General features: G+C 41.1%; 1 protein-coding gene across 4 annotated transcripts in view; it reads right to left on the reverse strand.

Moving 5' to 3' along the window:
- LOC131572523 (ephrin type-B receptor 5) overlaps positions 1–26,563 on the reverse strand; it is a 65,489-nt gene that overhangs the window by 32,775 nt on the left and 6,151 nt on the right. For all 4 annotated transcript variants that reach the window (XM_058825744.1, XM_058825746.1, XM_058825745.1 and 1 more), the window contains exons 2-4: positions 14,721–14,939; positions 4,234–4,298; positions 1,022–1,718 (exon numbers count right to left, since the gene is read on the reverse strand). In XM_058825744.1, coding sequence (XP_058681727.1) covers positions 1,022–1,718; positions 4,234–4,298; positions 14,721–14,814 — 856 coding nt within the window. In that variant the 5' untranslated portion in view covers positions 14,815–14,939. The remainder of the gene's footprint in view (positions 1–1,021; positions 1,719–4,233; positions 4,299–14,720; positions 14,940–26,563) is intronic.

Below are 26,563 nucleotides of genomic sequence, written 5' to 3' on the forward strand. Positions count from 1 at the left end.
GTACTCTACTTCCTCCAACAAGCATATCACAGAAATACAGAGAGTACATTATTGGTAATGATGATACCATTGTGACTGCTTTTTCTAGTCAGGACAAGCTCACAGACCCACATTTTCCCTCTCCCATGACCAGGCTGCTGCTCTTTCCCTTTTTTTTTATTGTATTACTATACACTAGCAAAAAGGCCCGAAATAACTAGGACAGAGTGTATTAGCTCTGGACTCAGCTCTCCTCCATGTGGCATCTTCCTTCTAATGCTGCTGCCTCTTGGTAAAGAAGTGGAATTATACTAGATCTGGCTAGTGACAGCTCCTGCTAGATCTGTGTGAGTACCCTCAGAGGCTGTCTCTGGTGGCAGCAGTAACTAAGGCCTGAGTGGAGCTTCCAACCATATTCTTAGCAGCAAGCAGTGGTGTCCTGGTTTTGGCCAGGACAAGGACAATCTCTTGCATTAGCTGGGAGTGGGCATGGCTGTGGGGGTGTAACCAGGAACAGATGTTACTCTACACCACCCTTATCATTGACAGGGGTGGAGGGAAGGCACTCACACTTCAAGGAAAAGGGTATTGCTTTCTGTTGGGAGAAAACCTTTCTGTGTTGGAAAGAACCAATGCGATCAGTATTTGTTTATTGTCACTTCCCATGTAAATCATCTGTCATACACCTTTTGTTGTTAATATTGTTGTTGTTATGTTCATTTTATTATCTCATTGCTGTTTCCAGTAAACTGTTCTTATCGTAACTGATGATCTTTGTCTTTTGTGTTTCCAACTGGAGAGGGAGTGAGTGGCAGCATGGTTTTAGTGGCAATACCAAACTAAAGAACACCATTCCTAAACCAGGAAAAAAGGTCACTCCAACTCCAGTCTGAGGAGTTAAATGTGTGAAACAAGGCGATCTCTGTGAAAAATTATTCTCTCTCCCAGCTCTCTGAAATTTTGGCTAGGGCCAAATATTGCTGACACAGAGAACCAATGAAAAAATGGCTGCCTAAGGGGAAGAGGAAAAAAGTTCTCTCACCTTGGCAGGCTCGTTCATCATCCACAGGCTGGTAGCCAGCCTTGCAGGTACATCGTCCAATGGCCACCATCCACTCCCCTTCTCCATTGCAGTGCAGCCGAACACTTGAGGACCCCGTCGTGCTCGTCTCTTCAGCGTTGGGTACACACGTCCCCGGGGATTCCACCAGTGAGGTCCTCTCCCCGCCAGCAAACGTTTCAGGAAAGGAGGCAAACCCTTTCACCACAGCTGGGCACTTGTAGAAAAAGACTTGGACTGCCACCAAGGACATGCAGGCTCCCGAATCCTGGAAGGCCAGGTAGAAGCCATGCTTGGTGAGTGGCCCAAAGCTACGTACTTTAACATTCATCTTGACCACCTTCCCAGTGCTGTCCACCTGGGAAAAGCTTTCATCAGCTGCAATAGTATCCACTTTGGTCCAGGGGCCCTCACGCCACTCCGGCATGTCCTGAGAGGCAATGTCAGCATCCGACTGGTGGTAGTAGAGTGTGAAAGTCTCCTTGCAGGAGGAGGCCACGGTGCGCATGCTGGCGCAGTCCCTCACGGAGAAGCGGAGCCGGACGTGGACGCGGTGGGCCCCGCGCCGCTCTATGAAGTGAGTGCGCAGCCAGTTATTCTGACCTGGTTCAGCCACGTTGCACACTTGAAAGGTGCGGATCAGGCGCTTCTTGTCATCCAGGACACTTACCTCATCCCACTACAATGGATATAGAGGAGAAAAAAGAAACAGGAATAAAAAAATAGATTCAGTATTCAACTGCACCAAAAATACAGGACAGGTCTTTGTCTTCCCCCTCTCCTTGCCATGTCTATGACGAGATTTGAACTTATTTATGCTATGTGCAGCAGAGCCTTCTAGACAGAGTATGACCCTGTAAAGAAGAGCAGTCAAAGCTCTGAAGTAAGAATTGTTGTGACAGAAAACATAAATCATGCAAACTTGGCCACACGACATTGAGAATCTTAAAATGCGAGAGTCACACTTTCTTCCTTCCTATCTTCCCATCTCTTGTCTCCAGAGACAAAACAAATGATACAAACAAATGAAACAGAGCAAAAGACACTGTTCTCTGGAGAACACATTAAAGCGTAAGTCCCTTCTACGTAGCTCTACCACAGCAAGAGCTGTGCTCTGACATTTCTTATCACCACAGCCACTACAGGGGCAGGTCCAGATCGAGTCTGTGCCTGCAGGAAGGCACAAGGGAGGGATAAGGAGGGGTAGAAGCAGGCTCCTGTACAAAGCCGTATGACAAAACCCTCCTTACCCTCTCAACAAGCTTTACAGAATAGGTACAGGGCCCTGGGTATGACAGAGGACGTGCATAGCTGAGATAGAAGAGAAGGAACCTGCTCAAGCATTCTCATGAAAGTCTGACCAACCAACTTCTCACAATAAGATCTGTACTAAGACCATTTGCCAAGAAGAAACAACAGCAAGTTATGGTCATTAGTGACTCCCTCCTGTGTGAAACGGAAGCACCCTTTTACTGATCGGAACATCTTTTCAGACAAGTGCTGTCTCCCTGGGCCCCAGTTTAGCAATGTCACCAGATGATGGAAGAGCTCAGTACAGCCTTCAGACTACTATCCACACCTGCTTTTTCACATGGGTAAAAATGATGTCCCAACAAAAAGTGAAAAGTTGATCAAGAGTTTTCAGGGCCCTGGATGAAATGTTAAAAAAATCACGAGCGAGCATGGGTAGTGTTTTTCTCAATCTTTTCAGTAGCAGTAAGGCACATTTGAAAGAAACAAATTATGCTGAGACACCAATACTGGCTTCAGGATTGGTGCCTCTGCCAAAATGCTTGGGTTCGTAACCACTGAAGAATCTCTGAGACACAGGGTGAGTTGGGACATGACAGGATCCAGCGTTCTGATGAAAGAAATGCATCTTTGTTAATAAACTGGAGGAACTGATTGGGAGATTTAATCTATAATTGATGAAGGAAGGGTATACCACCAGGAGAGCTGAAGATAAACCAAAGACTGGCATGGCCTAGACTTAGGATGGCACTGCCAGCTGGGATCATGTATGCTGCTCCTGGGAGCATGGAGAGCTCAGGAGAACAACTGAAATGTTTGTATACCATGGGAGCATTGGGCAATCATTCATGGCACAAAACTTAACAAGAACAAGTGCCAGATCCTGCAGCTGAGATGGAGTAAGTGCAGGCACAAGTACAAACTGTGACAGGAGTGTCTGGCAGGGAGGGCCCTGGGGGTGCTGGGGGCAGCAGCAGCTCAGTGAGGGTCAGCAGGGCATAGCCCAGAGGGCAGGAACCGTGTCCTGGGGGCATCAAACACAGAGCACAGCCGGGCACAGGGGGATCATCCATCACCCGCTGTGCTCAGCGCTGCTGCGGCCTCACCCGCAGTGCTGGGGCTGCTCTGGGCACCGCCACTCCAGAGGGGTGGGAAAGTCTCTGAATGTGTGCAGAGGGGGGAAACAAAGCTGGAGAACGGGCTGGAAGGTGTGTCCTGGGAGGAGTGGCTGAGGGCTCTGGGTTTGTCCAGTTAGGAGAAAAGAGAGGCTGAGAGGTGACTGCCTTGCTCTGCAGCTCCCTGAGGAGGGGAACTGGAGACGGAAGTGCTGATCCCTTCTCCTTGATCCATGATAGGATGCATGGGAATGGTTCAAATCTGCCTCAGGGGAACCTCAAAACTGACATCAGGAAACATTTCTTTACCTAGAGGGTGGTCAGACACTAGAACAGGCTTCCTAGAGATGTGGTCAATACCCCAAGCATGTCAGTGTTTAAGAGACATTTGACAGTGCCCTTTATAACATTTATAATTCAACAGCCCTTAAGTAGTTAGGCAGCTGGACTAGGTGATTGTTGTAGGTATCTTCCAACGGAAAGATTCTATTCTATTATATTCTATTCTATTCTATTCTATTCTATTCTATTCTATTCTATTCTATTCTACTCTACTCTACTCTACTCTATTCTATATGGAGGGGTGGCTGTAGAACTCTGTAGTATTTCTGGAGCAGAGGTGAAGGAATAGGATAAGGATGTGGCAATAGCATCCTACTCAGCACCCTTCTCTCTTAACAATCTGGCTTTGCAAAACACACTGTGTTCAAATTCTTCATATTTACAAAACCTATAAACCAAGTCTCTCAGTTTCCCTTTCTTCATCAGATGCATGCATGGCTTCCCAGCAGACACGTAGTCGAGAGGAGGGACAAGGGAAATGCTTACCCCATCAGAAGGATGTGCAGTCCAGCCAATCTCTGAGGTCTCTTGAGTTGTATCCAGAAGTATTTCTGTTTGTATTTAAAAAAATTAAATAAAAAAAAGTATTCTGTGCTATTCCAAGTCAGACTAAAATCTTATCTGTTCCTCTCAAGATTTTCTTGTAGAGGACTTCCATACACCAAAAATAAACATTCATGTTTTGAGACTAAATATGACAGGTTATGTCCATACTAATAAATTAAGAAAGGCCAAGACAAAGGCAGAAGCACTGGACACATAATCATGCTAAGTCATGATTCTCAAGTGGCTTGGCAATATTCTCACCAGACTTTCCCAAGCAAAGTATAAGCACACTGACAGCATGGTGCAGAGTTATCATAATGAGCAGTTCAGATGAGGCCCCACTCTTTTTGGAAAGGAAAAGGTGGGACATAATATGAGCTACATGAATGCATGCCACTCTCATTAGAACTATGGCTGCCCATTGTATCTGCACATGTAAGTGTGGACACAAGGCCAAAGCATGTTTGTTCCCAGCTCTGGTACCAAATTTCTTTGGGAGTTTATGACCCAGATGATCCTGTAATGGATTGATTTTGTTCTGGAGTTGGGAATTACATTATTAAATAATTACAGTATTAGGAATTATAATTACATTATAAGGAAATACAGTATTAAATAATCTGTTGCATTATTACACTGCTCAAGAGTAGGGTACATGCAGAACTTCACAGGCCTAGTTTATTCCCACAACTAATCTGCATTTCCATTGTTATTGAATCTACCACTGCAGACAGATCAGGTATCAGCCTTGACTGCTCTTGGGCAATTATTCTCTGCTTGAGTACAAAGAAACACAAAAGAGATTCTGACAGTCCAAACTATAAACAAAGTATTCTCCAAAAGAGAATGTCAGGGTCTGAGACCACTGTCGTATGCAAGCATGTACTCTTCACTCTGTATATTTAGGACACAGAATAAGAAAATGACTCAGGTGAATAGGTTATTTACATGTGTTGATATATACTGTATAAATCAATTGGCTTTTCATAAATTCTGGGGAGCTTTATTTGCTTATTTTGATTTTCATATTTCTATCTTATCACTTAAAAAAAACCCTGCAAAAAACAGATTAAAAAATCCAACCCAAAACCTAACGCCAGCTTACAAATAAGGTTCATGATCCATTATTAAACCTTGCAAAGGTTTAGTAATATGATTGCTCCATGTTTTATGTAGGAGAGAGATCCTCAATGTTTTCTATTTCCAGTTATGAATTGCTTATGTCACTATCCCTATCAATACACCTGGGGATTCACTCCCCATTAATCACTGGAAAGGAAAGACTCATCCTAATGCAGACATTATCAAATGAGCAAGTTTATACAGACCTCAGCCTTCACCAATGTCCCTGAACTATATTCCCTATATTCCTACAGACATTTTATACTTTTTAGACCTCCCTCAGGATGCAGCTCCTTGATTCAAAAGCAGTGCAAAATACGAGGCCTGGCTTGCCAAAACTGGAAAGAACTACTGGTTACAGCTGAAGCATAACCCCACTAAAATTATGTAACGGACCTCAGGAAATGCTGAGCAGCTCCATTCTCAAGGATAGCTCAGCTCCAACAGCCCCTCTGAGCAGCAGAACATCTGCAAAAGGCCTATGCCTCCCTGAGGCACAGCCTGCCCTAGGCTGCCCTAGCAGCAGAGGAACTTGGCATTCCCCCATGCCCATTACCTTCTCAATTGCACAGTCTGGCACAGGGATTGCACAGTGTCTTGTCATTACTTTGCCACTGGGATCCCAGACATATGCTGAAATAATACACAAGGCCATTTTTCAACACAGAAAGAACTTTTTTCTAATCAGATCTGAGTCTCCCATTTACCAAAGTACAATACTTCTACCCCTTGGAAACTCTAGAAGTAAAATAGAGAAAAGTTAATCAGGGCATGGAAAGCCATACAGAAAGTGAGAAAGAAATGGAGAAGAAAGGAAATGGAGAAGATTTGCTCAGTAGCTCTTGCTCTGCCATGTCAAGCAGATTCCCCAGACAACTTCTCACCAGTGAGCAAGGCAGTTATTTACCAAGCACGTGAGTATTTTACAAGCAAACAGAAATAGGCAGCCTGAAGCAGACAGAACTGTCCCTTTCACAGTGAGTACTTTAAGTAAGAAACCACTAGAAAAATAAGAAAAGTACACAAGAATTTTGTGTGCATAAATCTCATTTCGCAACCTACGGCCAAAAGTCCCTCACTATTTTTGTTCTTCCTCCCTTTCCTACTGGCTGTGTGCCTGGAATCACATCCCCAGTCACACTAGCTGCATGCACACTCATAAATCTAACAAGCTGTTAAACAGCTCTCTAGCTCTGAGGACAACAGGCACAGTATGGTTCATGTTCCCATGGCTAAAAATTCCAACCCCACAGAAGTACACAGCTGCATCCAAACCACCTCCCAGGAAAGGTCCTCAGTCCATCCAAACCCCTGTTTGTGATAAGATTATTTGGCATGGGCCAAACAAACCCATGGCTGTGCTCATAATTTAACAGTATGAATGACTACATGTGTACAGGTATAAGCCTTCACTCTGACACTTTATTAGCACTGATGACTAAATAGCACTTCACATCCTCACTGGGCTGGGCCACACCAGTATTCTGCTCCTCTTCAGCGCCAACAGAAATTATCTGTTCAGTTGAATTTATCACCTTGGAAGAAAAATGACTTATACCCTTTCAATATTGCTCAAAATCAAGGGTCTTGCAACATCAGGTTAGACTCAGTCTCAATCCAGCCCACGATGCTGCTAGGGGCAACACTGATTCAGGTATCTCAGGGTATCATTGGAGCAATATTCTATTCTGCATTAAAAATGAGGAATAGGCAAGGTATCTGAGCAACCTAGAGGCTTTGAAACACGTGAAATTATGATAATTCTACAATTCTTTTTCTACTCCTGATTTAATCTCAGTTTTGAATAATGATATTCCAATTGCATATTACAACTGTTATTTTACTTCAAGGAAGATAAAAACAACTAATGAGAGATTCTCCTATATTTCTCTTCTCTAAACTAAAAAAAAAAACAACCAAAAAACCATCACTTTTTATAGAAGAGTCAAATGGGTTCATTACACTCTGCAAAATCTAAACTCTCATTTGAGTATTCTCAGCTCTTGCCAGCCAGAAAGGTGAAATAAAAATCCCAAATACTTCAGCTCGTACTATTCTGTATTTACATCACAAACCAATCTCTTGGGCTACATTATGCTATAATGTCAACATCCAGAAAAACTGGACAGAGGCTGGAAGCTATTACAGATCAGGCTGTTCAGAATAGGCACGTTAATAATTTTTACATTTTGGTCTGCCTGTACTTTCAAGCAAGACTATTAAGCACTTGTGTTACAGACAAAATGATCCCTTGATGCAAGAGGATGGTAATTCACCCAAGGATGACTGACCCTTAGACAACCTTCATGGAGGCAGAGATGGCCTAACAGCTTTCTGGATTGAAGAATATTTGTCCCTGGTGTCTTAACAGTGCAGCGGTGCAAGAGGGAATTATACAACCAAAGCCTTGCAAACTACAGCCACGGACAAGTGAGTCGATCCTGAGAAGAGAGTAAAAGAATCCCTTTACCTGTGTGATGAGAATCTGCTACTAAAACTGTAGAATCACAGAATGAAACAAGCTAGAAGGGAGGTACAGAGGTCATCTTAACCACCACCTCCCCCCGCTCAAGGCCAGGCTAAATTACAGTAGGCTGCTCCAAACCTTGTCCAATTGAATTCTGAGTATATCCAAATGTACACTGATAGAAGGCAAAGGGCACTATGGTAAAAGGTAACAGTCAGAGAGTTTGCTTTGCTATGGAGTGAATGCCTCAAGCAGCAAAACTTGCTTGCTTAACAGATTTGAAAAGAACTGAAACCTTTCTGAGCTTATTCTGCCTTCCATGATCATTCCTTGAAAAAGTAGGAAGTGTGTGAATGCTCTCTAAGAAGGCTGGGAAGAGAAAGCATTCCCTGGGCTTATGCAAAAATAGTGTTAGGAGCTGTCAAATCCAGTAACCTCACACAAGCCAGGCTGCTGCAGCTCCGTGGCCCCAGGCACAACCAATAGCAGGGTTAGGTGGGTATTCCCAACAGGCACACACACAAACACATGCAGGCACTGCACATCTATGAATGGCCAGCCACAAAGATCAACACAGGCAGAAACACACACCAGTCATGCAAACAGAAACAGCACCACCAATGGCCTCATCCTGCTCCCCTTTCTGGTTGGTCAGGATTCAGGTCTGCTAGTGGGAAATATATATGCATTTGTATACAATGTGGATCTCTGCAATAACTGTCCTTAAAGATTTAGCCTCCTGACCTCTGGATCTGTGGTCTCTCCATCTGCTGCTACCTGAAGCTCAGCTGAAGCTCACTCCTGGTGTGAGCAGCCAAACAAGCTCACTCACTGTCTGTACACCCCTTCACACACACACAGAGGCATGCTATGGATCCCCTGCTAAATGGCTTTAAGGGTGCAGCCTACCCAGCAGCTAGCCCTGGGTGCTTGCTCTCCTTGCTCTCCACAGAGCTGCTATTCTGTGGATCTCTCCATGAAGTGGTCTTTGACACTCTGCCTACCCAGGAGCTGCCCTGGGATCATATTGTCTCTGGGTACACTGAGATACACAACACATAGACAGTACTCTCAAAGAACCCCTGGAATTCATGGTGACCAGAATACCCGACATGGACCTCCTCATAGTTCTTCCCTCAATAGATAAAACCCTCTGCTCGTCTCACTCATAGAGACACACACATTTAAACTGGTGTCTCACTCTTCCTCCAGACTCTGCTCTTTCCCTGCCTTCCCAACCCACTAACTCCACCAGCAAGCTAGTCTGGCTTGCTATAGAGATCACAAACTCACTAATTCAAGCTCACTCACTCCAGTTGCTGGCTGCTTGCATCACAGATCCTGTGACCCGTGGTCCACCTTGAGTTCCTAGCACTTGCTTTTCATCCATTCCATGATCTTCAGCTGCTGGTAGCGCTGACTCATGGGCCACTCTGAGCTGTGGTTCAGCTCCAGTTGCTGGTATATAAATGTACACACACACACACACAGACACACACACAGACACACACACAGACACACACAGACACACAGACACACACAGACACACAAAAACAAAGCCCCTTCACCCAGGTAACTGGTGAAAAATGGAATTTAGTAAGAAGATAGGACAGACTGTAGTGATCAGATGCCTGACAGCCATACTGACCTGCAGTTGGTGTATGTGACTGGCCCCTTATCTCTCTACTTTCTCACACTTAATCCTCCCTTTCCACACCTACAGTTACTCCCCTAAACAACCCACAATAAATTTTGCAGATTATCTTCCCTACATCCCATAATAAATACCCTGCCCCTTGCTGGCAATAATCTGCTTCAGTCTGAAAGGTGCTCCAGAAAGCACTTCCACTGATTTAACTTAATGGGCTCATTCCCACCCCATTTACTGATCACACTCCTGTGATAGCTCTGGGAGAAGCTGGGTCAGGGCACTTATTTCTCTGTTAGGTTATTGAGGGTCCCCTGCCTTTCACTGTTCCTATGTGCTCCTTTAAGCATGGGGAGAGAACCCTTTTATCAAGAAGTTTTTATCACTCATATAAACAAATATATTTATTCATTGGGTCAATCATTTGGAGACAAAACAGGGTGAAACCTTTGGGAAGCCCTAAATACAACAGAATGTCTTCCAAAACTAAACAGCAATTGTGGTGAAGTAAATAATATATCAGTAGCTAATGGCATATGCAACCATAGTAAGTACTCCTTTCTACAAAATGAGTTGATGAAACAAGTAAAAAACCAACCAAAAATAGCCTAAAAAATCCTAGTTGTTCATAACTATCCAACACAAACGTTGATGTTGTTTTTTAAAAGAAAATGTCTTAAAGATTTGCAATGACTTAATACAAAAAAACAAGCTACAGAATTATAGAATATGCCTCCTAATATAAGAGAATATATATAAAAAGCCAACCTATATGAGAGAAATGAGTTCAAATTTTTTCTCGTATAAAGCTATAATGTCAATCCTTCAATGAATGATCCTGTGTTACTTCTGTAATGTTACTTCTCAAATGCAATTAATTTTAGAAAAGCTATTTGGAATCAATGGGATATGTGTTTAGTAAGTTCCATGAAGTATAATGTAATTTAACTGCTTGCTCTGTCAGAGCAAAATGCTGACATTATCAGAATATCAAAGTTGTCATCTGCAAGGAGGAATTCTCACACTCCAACCAGGAGTTATGTACCATCTGTGAAAGAGAGAAATGACAGCCAAATGCTGTAGGATATGGAAGTACACAGCTTTTTGCAAGGTAACACAGTTTTTAAGCTTTATGAATGATTGTGTATTTTTCTCTTCCCCAGCCCCTTTCTTTTGTTAAAGCTCTAAGGAAACTGCTGCGATTAGCATGTTGCACTACTACTGATGTCAGAAAATGCAGACATCAAGAAATTAAAATTAAAAAAGGTCCAACTTTGCATATGAAATCCAGTTAAATTACTATCTACAACTTTCCTAGAGATACAATATAATATCTACTCTTCCACAGCTTAAGAAGTTTATTCTCCAAACACTCACTATTAAGTCTAGAACTTGGGTCTAACTGCCACTGCCATCAAACCAGCTACTTTCAATGCAGCACAGTGTGACTTTTAATGCTTATCTACATTCTCCTGCTTGCTTTTCTTCCCAGACATTAAGAAGTGAGCTTATTTTTTCCAAAGTTATACCAAGGCATACACTGAAATTCCCAGAGACCCTGCATTACAAGAATGCAATTCCTGTTCTTTGCAGCTTTAATTAGCTTTGAATATAAACAGTGTTGGTTGCAGCATGAATAGTCTCTCCTGTCCTACTGGCCTCCAAGCAGCAGATTGGGAACAGGTTTAACACAGGGCATGGTGCAAACCTGGGAACAGGGATGTCCCTAGCACAGGAACTACACAGGAATCTATTATGGAAGGAAATGAATCAAACGGAGCTGCTGAGACTGACCAGAAGGATAAACCCCTGTCTGCTCCCCCTTTACAAACAGGCTGCACATCCAGCCAGGTCTTATTCACGTTCTGCATGCCTACAACAGGATATTCCTCTACCCTGGGCTTTCCAAGCATGTAGGCAAAGTTTTTGGCATGCAGGAGAGCACCAGGAAAGAACTGTGAAGAAAATGCTTGCTAGGATTTTTAACTCATGTGAATCACAAGCAATCAAACTAAAAAGTTAATTTCACTTTTTTTCCCCCCCTGAAGTAAAATGACATTAATTTAAACCTTTTTCTGTATATACTAAACTGCATATAATAAACCAAAAGAGAGTGGTATTTTTCACTCTGCTCTGAAGATTCCCTCTGAGGAAGGCATATTCTCCTCCACTTCAAAGGCAAGCCAATTTGAGCAATCAATATATTATTTTCAACAGCCCAAGACAACAACCAGCTAGTAGAAAAAACAGGGGAAAAATGAAATGTCTGACCTCACTACCTTTTTTCTTCCGTATTCCCTTTTGCCAAAGAGATACTCTTAATGCAAAGAGGTTTTACCAAAGCAGAAGAATTATTGTCTCTATGTCTTGAATTTCTGGAAGACACTTAGAAAGACTGTCCAGGGATTCTGCAGGCTTGCGAGCTTGTTGTAAAATAAATGCAATCACTTACAGACAGAACACATCATTCCTCTGGAACATATTTAATGAGTTCTACAAAATGAACTCTGCTTGTGTTTACAGCTGTAGACATTTAGAACTCCATCAAAGCAAAACCAATATTCCACATAAAATTGATCTCAGTGCCCTAGCAAGAGCTATTTCATTAACAAGTTATCACTTGCTCTCACCTGTCTTGACTGCAGCCCATCATGCATTCTTAAATTCTATGCTTGACAAACTTTTAAAATAAGAAAGGTTAACCTAAAATGTTAACTTAGATTTTCAGTGATAAACTGTAATTACATACATGTGTAGATTTTTAAAGAAATAAAATTACTGTATTTCTTTACGTAGCTTTGAGAAAAAGGAAAAATCCATTATTTCACCCAATATGTAGTTCAAAAGTAATGCTCTCAAAATCAAATCCTCAAAAAACTCTTGCAGAGCTATAAACACTGAGAAATGTGATCTTAATGAAAACTTCTGTGCAATTGTGTTTCCTTTTATAAAGCTAACTCCCCCCCGTCCCCCATATATAAATGTTTTCTGTTTTCAAACCAGTCTTCCCTCAAGTTTCCATTCAGGATTTTTTTTGGTGTAAAAATCATGTCTAGAAAACTTAGCACAGACATGCTCATTCCTGGTGAAATCAGTGTGTCCAAATACTAGAGCTATATTAAATAAATTCAGCCTAATGCCTCCTTTTTATGCATTAAAACCAATACCAACAAAATCATTTCAATTGCTTACAAGAACTTCTTCACTTTTGAGTCATGAGGGTGTTTAAAGTCCCATTAGGTCCTGTAAAAGCATGCTGTCTTCTTTCTATCTGAGAGGCGTTCTGCCTAAGTATTTGCTCTCTTCATAATGCATATGAAGATAGTCTGAATCTTTTGACTACTTCCCCTCTCTATAGCTTCTCCCTCTTTCCTTAATGATTAACATTAAGGTGTAGAAAATTTCAAAGTTTGAACAACATTTAGTTTGAGACAGAATGTGATTTACATTCAGACTTTAACTCAAATGCTCGAGAAACACTAGGAAGAATTGATTGATTCATTTTCCCACTCAGTCAACTCTCTTTAGTTGGAGGTGAAATGTGTTTTAAACACCATCTAAAACTTCTAAGAAGCTCTACAAAAACTGAAGACCACACTGGATATTCCCTATATTTTTCAACTTAAATCTGAAACCTGAATTTCAAGTTTCTGCTGTATATAATGAGTCAACAAACAAGCCATGGGCCTTTTTTCTTTCTTATGGACAACTCTGCACTAAAGCAAAGTTTTCCACGTAGTTATCATCAGACTTTCCTCCCCTACCATATAATTTTTATTTGACTTTTGACCACAACAAAAATACTTACCTCTGAGATGCAAATCAGCTTTAAAGTGCAAACTTAGGACCATGCAGTACAGTCACAATGAAGATGCTGACTCCCTTGACCCTGAATTGAGAGCTGAAGTTCAGCTCATGGACACCTTTACTGTTTCCTCTCCACAGACAGAATTTTACTGTCCTATTTTAATCCAGGCAGGTCAACTATGCGATCTGTGAAGCTGTATCACACAGTGCTTTTGAAACTCTTTTTATCTTTACAAACTTTCAGGACTGAGCACTGAATTCAAAAAATGCTCGTTTGTACAGGCATCACTCAGTTACTTCATATTTGCAGAGAGAATTTCTATCTCATTTCTATACCAGTTACACAAGGAATTACACAGTAATTTTTAATACAATTTTAAAATCAGCAATTCACAGAATTTCGGAGATTTAAGAATTTGTATTATAATCTTACATAAATTATTTAGCCTCTGAACTTCCCACACACACTGTATTCCTCTCCTATTAAGAGAAGGGATGCTTTAACAAGCGTTCCTCTTTTTGTTAGATCTCACACAATTCTCCTTTCCTTTCCTCTAGGTCTTTCCTTGCTTCCCTTTGATTCCATCTCTCCCTCCGCTCCTCTTTCAGTGGCTTTCAGAAATGCAAGAGATGAACATTCATCACAAAGCAGTACAGTTCACTGAGCACATGTAGCTGCAAGGATATTCTTGGAACAAACAAGGGGACTGTTTACAGTACCTCTGCCCTTCTCTAACTCTCTTCCACAGCTCCCATCTTATCTCCTGCTCTCATCGCCCTCCCTTCTACCATCTATTCTTTCTTCTACCATTTTCTTGGCACCTCTTTTCCCCTGCCTACCTTTTCCCTACTCTGCCTCCAGTGCTTTCTCCCTCCTCTCTGCTAGCTGAATGTGAACTGCCTCTTCTTGTTAATGCAAAACATCCTCTCCTATCTATTATTTGAGGCAAGTTTTTCAGAGGTGAGACAAAAACTCTTGATTTCAGCCCAGTGGGTGCTGTCTTCTTGAACGGTATAAACGTCCAGAGATTGTTTCACAAAGCAAACATGGTGCAAGAAGAGAAACACAAGAATCAAATACACACAAAGCATAAACAAGGAGCTTATTCCTGGATTAAAAAAAATCTATTCTTTGAGGCAGTCACTTCTGAGATAGTTAGTAGTAATGCTCACTAATGATCCTTCATAAGAGGGTTTGCCTCTCCCACCAGAAACAATACTAATAACTTTTTAAATCCCAAGAGATAGTGATCAACCATCAAACAGAAAGACATGTGCTCAATGCTCATCTGAACTAGGATATAAGCATACTGGAGAGCACACTTTTTTTTTTTAACCTCTACAGAAAACACTTTAAAGATGATGTGAAACATCTGTTCTTACCTTCTAATGAGGTGACTAGATGAAAGAAGAAGACCATCCAGAGCCAACCCATTCCCGACACTCTTCTTGCACTGATGCCAGCATTAGAATCCATGAAGATTCTCTGTAAATACCACCATCTTCAACAAGCACACACCACTCTCTTGAAATAGTCTGAGATTTCTTGGAGTGTTTTAATACCTTTCCAAATTAAAGCACAGAGGTCTTTGCAGAGAAATGCTGTTTAGGAGAAAACAGAAGGTAGAAACAGAAATCAGGTCACTCTAACACAAAACTGACAGTTTTTATACACCCATTCCATCATTTACTACTTCCAAGATATGGGTTAAAAAGGAGTAGCACAGACCCAGTATTTTCCATATACTCATCCCTCAAGACTTCAGTCAGTCACAGGTGTTTTTTGCACTGCCAGAACACACAGATTTTGACACTTTCATGGCATCAGGGACGGTGTGTTTCCCAAATCAACATTAATCTCTACCACAGTATAGGCTGTACTATTACTGAAGTCCTGATCCTTTCTGCATCTTTGGCAATGTTTCTTGGAAGGCGTCTATTCCATTTCCCCTGTATGCTTTTCGAATTCTGTCTCTTGTAGTTTACACTTTGCCTTTTAAGGACTCTGCAGGGCAGTAGCCATGACAGGAGAGTTTTTGCCAACACAAATCTGCACAGCTGACACACTTGTGCTGCATTTCACATGCAGGCATTTGTCCCTTTAAGCATATGACTGCACAACACTACTAAGTTGGACAGTATTTTTCCCATTGATATGTTGTACATGAGGAAGCAAACACTGTGATATTTCAGGTCAAACAGGGAGCCTGCATTACAGTCAGAAAAAGCACACAAGTCCAAGTTTATTATCTTAAGTGGGAAAAAATCAAAATAAAACTCTACCACCACCATTAAGAACCTGACATAAAAGCTTATCTTACAGTAAGGGAGCAGCATGTAGCCTAATCCAGCACTGCATTAGATCAATACAGCATAACAATTTTGCTAAGCAAGGTAATTCTAGCTCCATCTGTCCAATTCTCAGCCCAACAGAGAAATATCACAGTAATATGTAGGTTGCATGCAAAAAGCCAGTATGTTTTTTTTCTTCAGGTGCTCTTTGAGCAGAGCACTGAAAATGCTCCAATGTCTTCAGTGAGACAGTGAAGCGTAGCTAAGGAGAAAGAAAAATGTCTCAGGCAATATACAGAAATGGCTCAATAACTTGGCTGAAAGAGGGGAAGAAGGGGGAAGAGTTGTAATTAAAAGGGGCAGCCTCAGTGCAATTATCTGAAAACCTTGCAGTGGGGGATTTGAGCAAGTTGGGCATAGCAGAGGAAAAAGCAGCCTGGGGAATATGAGAAAAAGCAGAGCGCAATTAGATTTGCTTTACTGGAGAGGGAGAGAAATTTGGGCAGGATGGAACAGCTCTCTCTTCTGCTGCTCCCAGTGAGAACCTAGAGCACCCAAGACAGATGAACCAAAGGCACTCTGGGCATCACTAAAATGTAGGGAAACTAAAGGAATCTCAGCAAGAGGCAAAAGATTTGGTCCATGCCTTCTGAGGAAAGAGAAAAATAAAATCATTAACTATTACTGAGAAAAAATTAAGATTAAATGTGAGGATGGATACAGGCACTGCTTATTACTTTACGAAGCATGTATACAACACAACACATCACAGAATAAAAACACCACTGGATGCAACTGCAAAGAGGAGAAAATTTCAGGGTGAAAAGTCAGAAAGTCCTTCTTTACAGAAACAACTACCCAAGCACACAACAGCAATCTCCTGGAAAAGGAGTAAAGACGCTGCCTGAGCCACCAAAACTAAGACTGGGCACACCAAAATCAAGCCTGCAAGACACCTCTACATGGAGACATAAATACTCACCATTTGCACTGGAAAGCTATAATATTATAATATCTGTAAGTTTTTTATTGAACCAGTGAAATCCTAAGAGATGGGGACTTATAAGGATTCATAATGAAGGCAAGCAAATGCAGGAACAGAGGTGAAACAAACTGAAGAATACTTTCATTTCAGTCAAGGGACCTCATTTATCTGCAGAAGGCTTGAAAACAGCTCGCAATTCAGATATTCTCATGTCACATAATGTCGGAGTCACAGAGCAGAAAACAGAACCCAAATACACTTTGGCTGCTGGATCTCACACCAAAGCATTGAAATTACCACAAAACAGATATAACTAAAATATCCCTTGCACACAAAACCAGACACAAAACAATTTCTGGCTCCAAGGAAATCAATTGTTCTTCTGCTGCCCTCCTCACCTGCACATCTCTCTTACAACATGTTTGTCTTATCCTGGTTTCCTCTGTATCCCACCAAAGTTACACTGCTCTTCAAGAGGAATCATGCAGCCTTTGTCTGGATTAGGCTGGCAATTATTTTTCTCAAAATAAACTGTGGCTAAATCAAAAAGCTGGTTGTGATTTAGCAGATAGAAAAGGTAACTTTTTTTTTTTTTTTTTTTTTTTTTTTTTTTTTTTTTTTTTTTTTAGGTTTTGGGTTTTTAAATTTTTTTTTGCCTCTTCCACACTTCAATGAAAAATGCTTACTCCACAATGAAGGATAGAGAGAACATTATGGGAGCATTTAAGGGAGAGTAGGAGGGAGGCACTAGCCTCTGTGAATTAAAGAGTACCAAGCCCCTAAATTGCTAACCACTGCCCTGCCCTTCCCCCAAGCACTTGATGTGTACAGAATCTGACTACACCCAAAGACGCTCATCTTTCATTCTTTAGTTCTCCTACTACTTCTACCCTACACCAAACTACGTAAACAGAAACCTCAAACCATCCCAACTTTCCAACCACCCTCTCCTCTTGTCCACACAAGCACCTTTCCATGGCCGCCTCAACTAGTTACCTGCTCCAAAACTGCTTTCAGCAAGATTACTTCTCTTTGCTATGGAATCCACTATTCCCCACACTCCTCCAAATCCAACTGCAAAGCAATACACCCTCTGTGGACAGGATCCTTTGAAGAACTTCCTTAAATACCCTTTCTCTTCCTCTCTCTCCTCCAAGTACATGAACTTGCCACTCATGTACGAGCTGTCAAACCTCTTACAATAACCTATTTTTAGGCATATATTTCCTTAGCTAGTAGAATGATTTCTATCTCCTTGGAAGTCCTGAAAATTTTAAACTGAGAAGTGACAGTTCCTGAGGATTAAAATGTCTTTCAATGATTCAACCCTATGAAACTGTGAAGATCCCAAGCAGTCAGAAAAGACCACTCATATTATTTTTACGGTAAATCTAAGCTCCAAGAGATGGGAGACGGAAGTTTCTTTGTTGTCTCCTGACATTACTCACCAAAGCTATCATGACTGTTTACTTTGGCACCATCACTGTGGTACCTCGATTACCAAAATTTATGTTTGAGTTCCCAGTTAAAGAGATAAATACAATCACCACCACTATTTCCAAGAATCCTGGTTTCTTAGCTGAACAACCAGCAAGGGAGTAGAGTTCCTCGGGAAGCTTGTCAAGGTGAGTTTTGAACATCACCAAGGATGGAGATTCCTCAACTTTTTGGGGCTTCCGTAGCAGCATTGAAATGGGAAATCTAATTTCTTTTTTTTACTGGGGATTTTTTTCTTCCTTATATGTAGTCACAATCTCCTTTGATCGCTTTTGCTTTCTATCTCAACAGAAGAGAGTCAGCTCTTGCCAAGCACCTCAAAGCTTCTTCTACCCAAGACTGAAAACACAAGCCATTTCAGCTGGAAAGCCTTGAATGTGAAACAGCATGCCTGGCCTGACTGGCACTGTTTAAGTCCTCTTTATTCTCACCAGATAGGGCCGGTGCTGTAATTTCTCACTTTTTCTGAACTCAAATCTTGATGTGGGAACACTTCAGAACTATCTCCAGGCAAATGATGCTCAGTAGTGATAGTGCTCCCACATGTGCTAAAACAGCTGACAGTGGTACAGTTCTATGCTTGTGAGAGTTCTGTCACAGAGAACTCTCTGTCTGTCCATGCTGCACCCAAGCTGTGGCAAAGCATTTCATGCAGCCAGTAGCTTTGCAGCAGCTTCTTTATGTAAATAAAGGATTCCCTCAAAGTTCAAGCATTGTCAGTGATGACACCTGAAGGGCCATAGGGCACCAGTGCTGCCAAACAGGTCAGCATTAATCGAGAATTCCCTTCCATCAGTGCATGTGGGTTTTTTTAGAAAGGAAGCAGGTTTGCTCCAAGGTTTGTGCAGTCACTTATTTGAGAGCACCCCAATGATATATGTCTGGAGTCTTGATGGAGGTGGTCATGCACCTGACAAACCTAAGAGGGATCTCCTTAGAATGGACTGCTTTTTTATTCTTCTGGGGTTTGCACAGCATTCTGAGACTGATAAAAAACAGTGACAGCTAGATAAACTGTGCAAATTCTGTGCTGGCCACAGGTTCTTCTGGACCTAAGCTTTGAACAAAACCCCTCCTTTTCTCAACCTCTTCACTCCAACCATAAAACATTGGACAGACCTTCACTGAAGCACATTCTAACTTACTACACAGACAATATGTAGTCACATATCAGAAAGTAAAGTACAGTGACCCTATTTCCCTCTGACAGACACCACCCGCAGAACCTGACATCAAATAGCATTAACCACTCATCAGAACCATGCATCTGTCTGGCTTCCACAGGAGGAATTCAAGCATGCATTTCGGATTAAGAAAAAAATCTAGGATTGTTCAGGTACTGCACAAGCCTTCTGGAGAAAAGATGAGGGCCTGAATATAGCTGTTTCTTTGAGTTCTACACTTCAACACATAAGAATGTGCAAAAGCAGATGAATGTCCACCTAAGCCAAGTTTTCTCCGTGTCTCCAGTGCCAGGAAGAGGTGCTGTGTGCAGATGGCTTGCAAGCCTGACCTCTATGTGACCCACTTTCCTCCTCTTCCTCCGGTATCCACAAATGTAAGACAAAGATTACCAGAGAATATCCCCCAATTGATTCACTTTAGTATCTCCTTAGGAATTCATCCAAGCCCCGTTTTGAACTTCTAACAGATTTGGAAAGATGTCTATCCTCGTGCAACACAGTATTTTTACGTATTTGATATTGTTCTACTAATAGAAGCTGAAGTCGTAACAGTGCCAAATTTTTTATGTTTTCAATTCTTCTTATCTGTTCCAAGAACTTTTCCAAATCATCTTGTTTCCTCCCACTGGAACAATGCTTCTTCCTCATTCATTGTTAACTGACTCCTCTAGGCCTATTTCATAGTAGAAATCATTATATGGGTCTAATTTCCCTCTGCTACACTTGATTCCACAAATTTTCCCTGTATTTATCATACTTATTCCTCACACAAAGGACCTAGATGCAAAATAAATACACCTCAAGAACTCTCCAGTGTAGAGAAAAGGCTGTACCTTTGCAAACACAGTCTTTCCTCCTCCTGCACATTTTGCACTGTGACTCATATCAGCTTAATATTATCTCTCAGCAAGAACCATTAAAAAGATAAATGAGCACAACATCTGGGAGAGTCAATAAACTACTATTCCAATTAATTTGTGCGGCACACTGATTCATCACATTTAGGCAGAGTACAAAAAGTGGAATTAATACCTCTCATTCATGATAAATAGGGAATCATGATAGTGTTACACATCAAGCAAAAGGCCTCCCCCCGTCCTTTGTTGCCCCCGGTTCTGTCCTACTATAATTGCTCCTTTGCCACTGGGATGCCCTTGCAGCAGCGCTCACTGGGATAACATCCACAATGCTGTTATGAAAAGCTGTCACTCAGTGCCTGTCCAGCAGTCTGAGCATGACATAATATTGCCTACCTTCTTTCTTAGACAATAATTACAATAACTGCTATTCATAGAAATCTTTCTACGCCCCAAACAGGAAGTGAAAGGCGGGGGGGGGGGGGGAGCAACCCATAATTTATCGCTCAGGGTTTTAATATCATGAAGTTAATGTGTTTTCTTCAAAAATTCTATTACTGGGACACATAAAGTACCACAGAAAAATGATTGACTAAATAAATAGATCATTTCAATAGCTGCTGTATATCCTTTTATCCTCTGTTACTAATTGAGATTATTTTTAATGACGCCAAACTACTCTGAAAATATCTGAGACAAGAGTAGGATTTATGGAAAAAACCCTTGTGGATTTTTTACAGTCTGTTCAGTTGCTTCATTTAATTTTGAGAGAAACGCTCTAGATGAAATGTATAACTAAGTTTAAAGGAATACTTCCTCAAGAGCATACTTCATAGCTGGCTTGATCATTTGCTTCCTAAAGATTATCTAGATAGAGTTGTGTCTGTTCCTCTTGGGATCCCTTAAGTATACAATGAGACTCCAAAAGCTGATTCTGAATGTTCTCCAAAGAAAGGCATTTATTTCCTTGTTTACCATGGAAACACCAGGCGTTGTGAAGCTGATCTTCCATGCTCTGATTATACATTTCCTAGTGGTATCCAAATTAAGAACTTCCATAGCTCTTAAAGGGAAGAAAGAGATGCTTATTTTCATGAATTTTTATTAAACCCTTGAGGCTCTAATAGGGTGCCCAACTTGAAAGCATAATGACTCAAGTGACCTCTACAGTCAGTGGACGGAGCTGAATCATGTTCATCAGGCTAACTAAGACCTGCACTAATTAAAAAGGGAGCCATGGACAGCAGAACAGCTCCCTCCCGATGACTCCCCAGGTGCGGCCTGAAGGTATCCGGGGAGATTCTGAGCCTCTCTGTGATCTCCCAACCCACACAGGAGGCCAGGTTAGCATCTCTTTAGATAACTACAGTGCTTTCCCTTAAATCTCTCTTCTCTGCCATGACACACTTGGCTAGAGCAGCTATACAGCTTGGCTTGTAAATCTAGTCTTTCTTCCTAAGTAAAATTCATTCACAGCTGCCCAATGTTTCTGGAGCCTTTCTCAATGCCTCCACATCATGTTTTGCTATGCCTAACAAAGATGGACACTGATGTCTTGAAACTACAGCAATTAAAAAAATATTCTGATTAAAGATACGGATTCTTTCTTCCATCTATTATGTACTTGAATTACACACATATTAAACACAATTAAGTTCCTGAAAACAATTTCTTCCCACCTCACAAGATTTGACTTCACTGACAATTTTTATAGTGATTTGTGTAGTTTTCAAAGAAACATTGGCAACTATAGTCAAGTTTCTAACATTAACACCGGGAAGCAAAATCCCAGCTCCAGAATATTAACAGCATTATAGAATGAAAAATGTGAAGAAATTAATTGTTATTTATGTTATCCATTACTTGCCTCTTCTCTAAATATAACAGGAAACTCTTCTAAAATATAACAGGAATTGAAGTGATACAGAAATTACTCCCTTTGAATTTTCATACTGTAAATAAAGGAGACTGTGCAAACAGGGGGAAATGAATTAACAGCTATCCATCACATTTATCTTCTTTGATGGAAAGAGAAGATGACAACTGTACCCACTGGGTATGGCTTCACTGTCCTGTTACTGATTTTACTCTAATTCCTCAGGATACCTCTCTCAGTACAACTGTGCACAGATCCCTGCACTTTTATCTATGTAGAAATACACATGATGTTATCAACTTCAAGTATAATTTATCTTCAACAATTATACCTTCATCTGTACAAAAGGAAGTCATAAGGCTTCAGCAAAGAAAAAAATATGCAATTCACAAACTCTAGGGCACAGCTGCAAACCTTTGTTAAGCACTATGTAAAATGTTGTATTTCCAAAATTCTAAGTACAGAATTTTAAGTTTAGAATACTAGACTCAAGTATCCCTGAAGATCACCACATTATTAACTTCTAGGTGAAAGTAATCTGTGGTACTAAAAGTTCTTTGAAAATTTCCTTTTGTGATACAACTTAATTTTAAAGAAACACCTCAAAATTCACTGAAATTTTGTAATAGAAGACGTCTGAAAACAAGAAAAAAGATGCATCCTATTTCTGCATTTAAAAGGGGAAGGGAAATATCACATTTTCATAAATGGTTATTAAACAAAGAATGTTTTGCAGTCCCGGTTTTGGCTGGGATAGAGTTAAATTTCTTCTTAGGAGCTGGCACAGAGCTGTGTTTTGGAATGAGAATACTCTTAATAACACAGATGTTTTAGTTGTTGCTAAGTAAAGCTTACTCTAAATCAAGAACTTTTCAATTTCCCATGCTCTGCCAGTGAGGAGATGGACAAGAAACTGGGAGGGAGCATGGCCAGGAACAGCTGACCCCAACAGGCTGAGGAGATATTCCACACTCTGGAATGTCATGCTCACTACATAAACAGAGGGGATGTGGCCAGGATCTGTTGATGATGGGTCAGGGATGTGCTGGGCATCCATCGGTGGGTGGTGAGTGACTGTACCATGAGTCACTTGTAGTTTTTGGGGGTTATGCCTCTCTCCCTCTTTCCTTTCCATCATCATCATCAACATCATCACCATTATTATTATTATTTTACTACAATTATTAGACTGCTTGAATTGTTGTTATCTCAACCCATGTCTTTTACCTTTTCCCAATTCTCCTTCCCATGCCACTGGGATGGGAGGGGTGGGAGGGTAGGGGCTAAGCGAGCAGCTGTGTGCTGCTCAGCTGCCAGCTGGGGTTAAACCACGACAGTGAAGTAAAGAGAATGTCCCTAAAATCATGTTCTCATCTACTCAGCAACGCTGATCATGCTTTTTTTTTCAAGTGAAATTAAAATTATTGTATACCAAGCTCTGTTTGCTGATGGGTGGAAAGTGGTAAAGAAGCCAAGCATGGTGTTGGCAATGGCCAGACAAGCAATGCCACAAATCAGAAAAATAACCTTGACATTTGCTGACCAAGTGTGCAAATGCAACTGCAAATCTACAAAGACAACCCAAACACAGAGCTGCACAACAGCCTTAAAGGCATTTTCAGGACACTGGAAAAGAAATCAAGGGCCTGAAGGGTTGAGCAGGAGCAAAAGTGAGAGCGGCTTGCAACACTAAGATATTAGTAAGTCTAAGAAAAGAGATGTTTTATACTAATGCTCTTTAGCCTTACATGGCATGTCTAGAAATATATGAAGCGAGAGCCATGCACAAACACTCAAAAGATACAATGGAGGGGAAAAAAAGAACAAGCTGAAAATACTTTTCTTAAACTGTTCATTGTGGACCACTTTGCAAAATCCTTTAGTAAGGATTAATATTTTCTTCAGCTGCAGTAAAGAACTTCAAATTTTGCAAAAATATGCTTACTGTCCTCATCTCTAATTTTGCTTTTGACTTCATGAGGGTTTTACAGTAAGAAATATTTAGCATAAGCAGAAAATGCATGTCATTTGTATTCACAGAATCCAAGGTTATGTTGCCTGTTGGGATATAGTGGCAGCTCTGACAGCCGGTTAAAAGATAATGTTCCTCTTCTATGGGAATTCCCATCATTTTGAAATTGCCTTTCATTCCATGGGAGAAACTGTCATTTCAAAACAGATTACAGAAAGGACTAATAATATTAAAGCATCTTAATTTAAGCGCAGCTCTTTTTATTAACCTCCTGTCTAGCTTCAATGAGGCAGCTTGGGTTTTCAGAGAATGTGCTTCATAATTGAAGGGTTAATTAAAACTACTTTTTTCCATTTTAATCAGTTTCACAGCCTTGGGCTGTCATAGAGCTTGGTTCACAAATTGTCGGCTTCATGCATTTGCAGATAGAGGCTACTTTTAAAACTAGTTAATTACTAGTATTATTTATCATCACTGTTTTTATTCCTGTTAAGAGAAGCAAGAATGCTTCTTTGTAAAACAACAAGGCAGAAAAGCACTGAAGCATGATTACTTTACTGACTTTTTCACTGCTTTGACCTTGCTGTCCAAACCTACTTTCCTACTTTCACTCCATGCAAATGATTACCAGCTACCTTCCATCTAGTTATAACCCCAAAGAATTACAAATACCAGTTTTTGAGTTCATAAGGTTGCCCCAACAGAGGGCTGTAACATAACATATTCCCCAAATGGAGTGAGAATAAAAAATTATATTCAGTCAAGCTGATTCCCTTACATTTTGCTGACTGCACCAACAGGCTGTACAATATACAAGCTTTAGCTCCAGCACGTAAATTAGAGCGTTTGATGTGGAAATATATGCACAAAACTAGGAAGCTATGAGGGAGGGAGAAAATGGCCCAGAGAAGAGCTCTACTACACAGCCGTCATTTTTTTATGACCACTGTTTGCCAAGATGGGAATTCTGTCTGTTCTACCACTAGTTTGAGTCTCACATTCATGTTAGGTATTAAAACATCACAAAACAACCCTGCACTGCACTGGTCATACTCTGAGAAGTGCACCACACCAACACTTACGACTACACAGCCATTGTTTGCAGGAGGTGTTACCTCACTGTGCAGACAGGCAATTAGGGAGCTGCCTTGGCAGCAAGCTCTTGAGAACACAGAGAAAAGAACCATGAGACCTAGAACCAAGGCAAGAAAATATATGGTTTCTCCAGTTTTGCTGTCTTCAGTTCCAGTCTTGAAATCCATAATATTCATTCAGACTCAGTTGTCTTTCATCTTAGTGCCTTGGTCTCACTGTTAAAATGACTGAACTGAGCAACAAGAACAGACATTATGGAAGTTCTGTTGGACTTCAGAAACATCTCACTTGGTCTTTCACACTAAGTTTCTTTCAACTTTTGTCACCATCTAGATGATTATTTAGAGAACAACACTAATGATTCATGTTGATTGAAGGCTAAAGTCAGATTTTCACTTTGATTTTGGGAATCAGGTTGCCCAAAATTGGCTCTCATCTACAAGAAAACTGAGAGGGAATTGAAGCAGAAACAGTAGCTTGAAGAAAAGAAATCAGATGAATGCTCCAAAGAAGAGATGATCTGAATGGCAATGACTGCTTGAAACAATTACCTGAGTTCAGTGAAGCATCAGAAAGAGCCCATGTGTAGCAAAAGTGGGTTAGAGAGCTCCACCAAAAATTTGAACTTGCCACTGGCAGAGCCTGAAGAACAGCCAATTTTGTTCTCAGGTCCTTCCCTCCTCCTCCATCCTGCATTTCCAGTTTGATGTTTCCACCCTCAGGAAATGGGGACATTATGTGCCACTAATACTTCAGCAGAACAGATATAGTCTTAAGAGGAAAAGGGAAGGCCAAGCAGGTTACGGTAGAAGGATATTTCAGGCTCATAGCATCTCTTTCTAATGCATGTTTGTATTTTTTTTGTGCCAGAGATGAAAGCAACAACACATAATTCTCAGAGTTCATCCTGCCTCCTCAGTGTCTCAAAGGCTTATTTATATTTCAGTGTGGATGCTGGGGCTCACTGCTCTTGTTACATCCACATCCAACCTCAAAACCAAAGGATTACATTTAAAATGGAGCGAGTACAATACACCACTTCCTTTCCTTGGATATCAACCAGTCTTGGTCTTAACAGAGCAGATCCAAGATATGTTTTCTGTCAGGAAGGTAGTACCTCCCCAGCTGATGGCAAAACTATAATAATAGAAATGAAATAAGGGGGATGGGCACCTTTATTTAGAGTCAACATCTGGCTTACAGTCCCATATCAACTGCAGGACTTTTGTTGGTGCATTTCTTTAGGCTTCCCTAGTAATATTTTTGTATGTCATTAGCAATAAGGCTTCCATGACTTTGATTTCACAGAATCACAGAATGGTTTGGGTTGGAGGCGACCTTAAAGACCATTTAATTCTGACCCCCTGCCATGGGCAGGGACACCTTCCACTAGACCAGGTCGCTCCAAGCCCCATCCAGCCTGGCCTTGAACACCTCCAGGAATGGGGCATCCACAGCTTCGCCAGGC

This window comes from Ammospiza caudacuta, chromosome 2, assembly GCF_027887145.1.
Source record: "Ammospiza caudacuta isolate bAmmCau1 chromosome 2, bAmmCau1.pri, whole genome shotgun sequence".
Lineage (NCBI taxonomy): Eukaryota > Metazoa > Chordata > Aves > Passeriformes > Passerellidae > Ammospiza > Ammospiza caudacuta.